Source organism: Pinus tabuliformis, chromosome Q, assembly GCF_031772625.1.
Source record: "Pinus tabuliformis cultivar Carrire ecotype Pingquan chromosome Q, CPIR1, whole genome shotgun sequence".
Lineage (NCBI taxonomy): Eukaryota > Viridiplantae > Streptophyta > Pinopsida > Pinales > Pinaceae > Pinus > Pinus tabuliformis.
In genome coordinates this window covers 159,395,045-159,401,852 of record NC_142296.1, presented here as the reverse complement: position 1 = coordinate 159,401,852, position 6,808 = coordinate 159,395,045, and the positions used below count along the sequence as shown (strand labels likewise).

Below are 6,808 nucleotides of genomic sequence, written 5' to 3'. Positions count from 1 at the left end.
ACCAATAGCACCAAAATTTGCAATAATTTTTTTCCAGAACATTAAAATGACGTTTTGGTGTTGGACATGTTGTTAAGGAATTGTTGCTCTTCATTATTATTAACACACAATTGCCAAAATCTAAGAACTCTATGACTAAACAATGTAGCTATGCTAGACTCAAAATCAGCAATTTTCGAGTTCACTGGCAGATTCATTGTCTGCCTCCGAAAAACTATGGACCAATTTTGTCTTTGGGACAGATGTTTAAATCCAAATGCTCAAAACCACCAAATTATCATTCTAAGTCCGGATCTCTTATGATCCTCTGTTCTGTCTGTCAAATGAACCCAGCTCAAGATCTGTGAAAATTTCTCCGGAGATCCGAGAAAGCACAAAAACGTGTGTGAGTACTCTTGATTTCTCTGATAAAGCAAAACAACAATATTTATTGGTATTCAGATCTCGATTCTCTTGTCAAATGAACACCCTCTGTAGGTTGGTAAGTTTAAAATGCAAAATATCTGGTTAAGTTTGAATGAAGTAATTAATGTAAGTTATCATGTACTATGGTATGTTGGGCACTCTAGAATGGACCATTTAAATCCAGTAATTGGCTTGTTTAAGTTGACATGTACTATGGTTCTTTCAACTCACTGTTAATCCATTGGTTTAAAGAAAATGAAGGGCGAGATTACAGGGGAAATTTGCTTCAGTATCACGCCAAAAGTTGAGTCTATCAGCATGCTTTTCCGACCATACTAGTTATTATAGGTTCCATTATAAAACTTAAAAACTTAACTTGAATGTTAATTCAATGTTGTGTCATCCTCAATCCGATCCAAATGCCTTCTAAAGACATGGTCTTATTTAAGAAAATCAAACATCCTTCAACACAACTTTCTATATCAGAAAGTGACTCCGTAAAACCAATCATTCACAGTTTGATGAAGTTGCATATGTAGGATGTGTAAATGGATGTGCCAACTCTGGAAATCCCATATTCTTGAATATAATGAAAAAGGCCATGGGGTTTTTGACCTAAGATGTTTTTCGATTCTTCAAAATGATGTAGACACAGAACCCAACCTGTAGCATATCAGAATCAGAAATAAATAAAGGGCAACATCAAACTCTTCTTTAATATCTCCATATCATTTGAAGAAGCAAACCCAATTACAAAATCTTGAATAAATCGACTACTACAATCTGTAGGGATTTCAAAATAAGTTGAGGTCCTTGGCCAGTCCTTGTTGAAACATGCAGAAAGATATGTTGAAGAATCCATTTTCAGTAAATGTTAATACATAGCAACATTAAGTGGATATCATGACTATGACTGAATCTTATACATTACCGTAATAATTTATCCTCCGAGTAGGAGAATACTGAAATTGTAGAGTATGGTTTTAATCTTTTTTTTTCATTGTATATTTATTTATTTATTTTCTTTGTCAAGCTTATGATACGAGGTTCGCTCACACCAGACTATACAAACACAAGGGTATGCAAACTCAGTGAATGTGCATTGAGATTAAAGTGTCAAGAATTTCCATAAAGCACCACTTACTGCCACAAAAGGATTAAACATTATGATGCAATGTGCATTGGATTCTTCCATGCAGGGACAGATACATGAATTTAATGTGAGGGCAACTACAGAGCTCCTACTAAATGGAATATGCAAAAGCTTTGACAGAAAACATGCCTAATATTATCACAAGCAGCTCCCACAAATTCTGGAGATGCTAAAGAACAACCAAATGAATTTTCATGAAATAAATCCATACAACGTTTACATGAACTCCTTCACTAATGGATGAACTGGTTAAACACGATTAAGACATTTAATTCTACAATTTCATTAAAATCTGGAGTTACAAAAGCAAACGATTGCTAAAATATTATATTGATATCAAATTGCTTGAAGTGCTAAAATAATATAAGTACTTGCTGTTGGAAGAATATAAATATTTTACAATTGAAATCTTTGAAAACTAAAATGTAGAACTTTCATTTGATCTCTTCGAAGCAACATTCTTTTCCACCAAATCCTTTTTAAAACTCTCCAACAGAGTTGACACATCTCTCATAGTTGGGTGTTCTTTGGGTGAATCTTTTAAGCATAACAAACCAACGTGTAAGAGAGAAAGTAGGCATTTATATGTATCATTTTCTCCAATTTCAGCATCATCCATCTCTCTCAAGATATGAGGGTCAATTACCTCCTCCACTCTATTTGGAAATGCTAAGTTCACCCACTTATGCAAGTTCAAATCTCTTGCAAACATGTCACTAGTTGTTTTTTTTCTGGTAAGTATTTCCAATAACAGAATGCCATAGCTATAAACATCCCCTTGAGTAGAAACTCTCTCACCTATTCCATACTCTGCATTCAAGGAAACATTGATCAAGATTTACTCAAAAAATCCATATCAAATTGTTGTGAAGACAATTCAATTAAAAATAATATTCTAAAATATCCATACCTGGGGCAATGTAGCCCATGGATCCTTTTAGAGAAAGTGTTGAAGAAAGTGAATCATGGGAGGTTGCACCAATTAATTTTGCAATCCCAAAATTTGTTACAACACCAATCATGTTTGCATCTAACAACACATTGCTTGGTTTTATATCACAATGCACTAGTTGTACACAAGCATCATGATGAAGATATTCCATGCCATGGGCCACATCTATGGCAATGTCTAATCTTGTTTCCAATCCCAACTCACACACATCCTCAGCATTGTTGTCATCTTTATCAGGATACAAATATTTGTCTAAGCTTCCATTTCCCATAAGCTCAAACACTAAACCTTTGCAATCAAGATTGGAACATGAGGTTATAATTCTCACAAGATTTCGATGTCGAACATTTTGCAAGACTTTACACTCCCTTTGAAAACTCTTCACAACCTGGTCATTTTGCAAACTGAAAACTTTTACAGCAACAAGCATGCCATCACTCAAGATTCCCTTGTATACTGATCCAAAACTACCCTTCCCCAACAAATTGGCTTCAATAAATCCATTAGTTGCTCTAGAAAGATCTTGATATGATATCCTTCGATGCTCTAATTTATGGGAAATAACTTGTGGGAAATCAAACTTTTGTATAAGCAAATTTCCACTTGAGCAGAATCTCAAAAGAAAACAGCACAGAATAAAATCAATCACACCAAAAATTGGCAATAGAACTTTTCTTAGAACATCAAAATGACTTCTTGGTGCTCGACATGTTGGTAAGGAAAATACTTGTGCCCCAAAAGCCCTGGATTTCCAATTAAGGACATGATAATGGTTTGATTTGTAGAAAATTCTCCTTTTGGTATTTCTCCACTGAGATTATTGAAAGATAAATTCAAATAGTGAATCTCTTTCAACTTGTTGAGAGTAATTGGCATTGACCCCGATAAGGAGTTCGAAGAGAGATCCAACACCTTGAGATTTTGTAGATATCCAAGTGAATTTGGAATGGAACCTTTTAATGAATTGTTAGATAGATTCAATGATTCAAGTGCAGTGCAACTTTGAAGTGTTGGCAGAATGGCACTAGTGATTAGATTGGTAGAAATGTCTATAGCTAAAGCATTTTGAAGTTTTCCTATCTCTAGAGGTATGGGGCCATCCAAAAAATTATGTGACAAATCCAAACAAAAATACAAGGAAGAGTAGTGATTTCTCGTGGTATATTTCTATTGAGTCTATTGTGAGACAAGTCAAGCAATCCCAAATTTTTGCAATCTCCTAAACTAGAAGGTATTTTATCTGACAATTGGTTGTGATGAAGAGAAAGGGTCTAAAGTTGTTTAAGATAGCTTAAGGAATCAGGAATTTTTCCAGAAAGCATGTTTCTACTAATATCTAGGAGACCAAGATTGTTCTAATTGTTTGATATCATTGGGAATGTTTCCTTCTAATCTATTATTTCCTAAATCCAATATTTGTATTCTTTCAAGGTTACCTAATAATGGTATAGTTCCCTTTAAAATATTTTTATTTAATTTTAGATAAATTAGGCCACTAAGATTCTGAGTAAGTGGAGGGATGTTTCCTTCTATTATGTTGTTTGAAAATCTGAAGTATGACAAATTAGTAGAAAATAGACTTATAGCAGGGGGCAAAACACCACTAAATTGATTGTCACTCAAGTCTAAATCTTTTAGGTGGGAACAATTAGTAAGAGATGTAAGAAAGGGAATATCCATAGTGCTTCCACTATCAAGTTCATTAGATTGTAAGTCTAGCCGTTAAAGGAGTGATAAGTTACCCAACTCTATTGGCACACTTCCACTCAACTTGTTCTCACCAAGAGCTAATATAGTGAGTTTGGAACAATTTCCAATAGAATTTGGTATGTTTCCACTTAATTGATTTTTCCATAAATAGATCCCTTGCAAGTTAGAGATATTTGACAAAGAATATGGAATGTTGCCTACCAATTCATTTTGATACAAGGAAAGTGTTTTCAAATTGGTAAGCAAACCCAATTCTTGTGGAATGACACCAGTGTGTTTGTTTGTGGAAATATCCAAATAAATCAAAGCAGAGTTATTTGAGAAAGAAGTGGGAATGGAGCCATACAATTCATTTCCAGCTATGTGCAGAGTTTGAAGATTAGGGAGCAAACCCAACTGTGGTGGAATGGCACCACTGAGATTATTGCTTGCTGCTGCTAAAACAATCAAATCTGAAAGGTTTGCTTTGAAAGAGGGAATAGTACCTGTGAGGCTGTTTGCACCTATGTAAATGAACTGCAATTGTTTAAGGGAACCCAACTCCACGGGGATACTTCCTTCCAGCTGATTGTAACGCAGGGAAAGAGTTCTCAAACGAAAGAGACGTCCCAATTGAGGCGGGATATGACCGTGGAGCGCATTGTGGGAAAGATCGAGGGAGTGGAGAAACGGCAAATTGGCAGAGAAGGAGAAATGGTGCCTTGTAGATCCATAGCACTGAGGTTGAGCGCGATCACTCTGTCAAATGGATGGCGGTGGATGCATGTAACCATAGTCCAGTTGCACAAGGGAACGGCGGAACTCCTATCAGCCATGGATTGATTAGGATAGCTGGTGATCAGTGACTTGAACGCCAGTAGCGATTGCTGATCATCGTGAAATGAGTGAGAGGTATAGGAAAAAATGAAGAGCAGCAAAGAAAGTGGAAAATAAAACCAGGCAGACGACATCATAACTTGAATGGGGAAAGGCGAAGAGGAGAATTGCCGTTCTGGGCACAACCTCTTGGCTATTTATAACGGGGAAAGAAATGGTGTCCCAGAGGGCAGCGAAAGGAAGGAATGAGATCTGTCAAGTGCCGTGGTGGCAATGCCTTGTTTTTTCAAACGCGTGTTGTTGAGATAGAAAGACGGGGGTACCGTAGTTTATGGAGTGACGGGGACACCGAAGAAAAGTAGCGGAAGTTTGTCTGTAATAACCGTTGTAACAGAGACATGCAACATTGTTATAGAAACTAAATGTTCAGTCAATATGTAAATGTTGGGAAAAAAACAATAGAGAAAGGTGCCAAACCATTCAATTTCTAATAGCTCAATGCATTTTTTCTTTTCAAACGTGTGTTGTTGAAACTAGAGATAGAGAGCTCTCAAGTGGGGTTGGGTGGATGCGTTGTTTTAATCAGAGATCATGTATTGAAGCATAGAACTCAGAAACTTTCTTTCATGAACAGGGATTTATACATGACAGAGAAATTTCTGGAGTTTGATGGGGCAATGGCTTCTTCAGGAAGCTTGCCCATTTGTCAATGAATTCTAGATTAATCTAGCGGCTGTAATAATGGTGGGTAGTTGGAATTAATACCTTCCAACACTCCCCCTTAATTCCAACCATATAACAAATATATAAGACACTGTAAACATACTCTTAATTTACATGCTTGCTGGTCTAAGTCTCAACTAGGCTTACAATATAATCTTGATTTTCTACAACACATAACTTACTTCTACAAAACTCAAATTTTGCCTTTCCAAGAGGCTTAGTGAATATGTCAGCTACATTCTCATTTGTATTACAGTACATTAGAGAAATTTCTTTTGATTGGACCTTTTCTCTTACAAAATGATATTGTGTGTCTATATGTTTTGACCTTGCATGACATACAGGATTGTTCCCCAGTTTGATGGTGCTTTGATTGTCACATCTGATCACTGTAGGTTCTTGTTGACCTTCACCAACATCTTCAAGTATTCTTCTAAGCCATATAGCCTCACAGGTGCTACTACATAATGCTTTATATTCTGCTTCAGTTGATGACAAGGAAATTGTTGCCTGTTTCTTGCTGCTCCATGATATGGCTCCTGATCCTATGTTGAAGATGTATCCAGTGGTGGATTTCCTGTCATCTGGATTTCCAGCCCAATCAGAATCAGAATGACCTGTCAATTCAACATTACAAGCATTAGTATATTCAATACCAAAATTGATAGTTCCCTTTAAGTATTGAATGACCCTTTTTGCAGCTATCCAATGGCTTTCATGAGGCTTAGTCATGAATTGACTAAGTATGCTTACTGCATAAGCAATGTCTGGTCTGGTGGTAGTGAGATAATTTAGACTTCCCACTAATTGTCGATACAATGTTCCATTCACCTCTTTTGTTCCATCATCACTTCTTAATTTGATATTTTGTTCCAATGGAGTACTCACTGCTTTACATTCATTCATATGAAATCTCTTTAGTACTTCATTTGTATATTTGTTTTGTGTGATTATGGTTCTTCCATCATTTCTCCATACTTCAAGACCTAGACAATAGTGCATTTCACCAAGATCCTTCATCTCGAATTCCTGTGATAACTTTATTTTTA

The 6,808-nt window shown here is 36.1% G+C and overlaps 1 protein-coding gene across 1 annotated transcript; it reads right to left on the bottom strand.

Annotated features, from left to right (window-relative positions):
* Positions 1-1,976: 1,976 nt before the first annotated feature.
* LOC149218749 (receptor kinase-like protein Xa21) lies at positions 1,977-5,092 on the bottom strand. Its single transcript, XM_089386626.1, has 2 exons — positions 2,469-5,092; positions 1,977-2,368 (listed from the first exon to the last, which is right to left on the bottom strand). Exons 1-2 carry the CDS (start codon positions 2,938-2,940, stop codon positions 1,977-1,979), a joined length of 864 nt encoding a protein of 287 aa, XP_089242752.1. The 5' UTR covers positions 2,941-5,092.
* Between the last annotated feature and the right edge of the window lie 1,716 nt (positions 5,093-6,808).

Coding starts and splice junctions, on each gene's coding strand:
- LOC149218749 (XM_089386626.1), bottom strand. CDS start 2,940: ATGCTTGTTGCTGTAAAAGTTTTCAGTTTGCAAAATGACCAGGTTGTG. Junction 2,369..2,468: donor CATGGGCTACATTGCCCCAG/GTATGGATATTT, acceptor CCTTGAATGCAG/AGTATGGAATAGGTGAGAGA.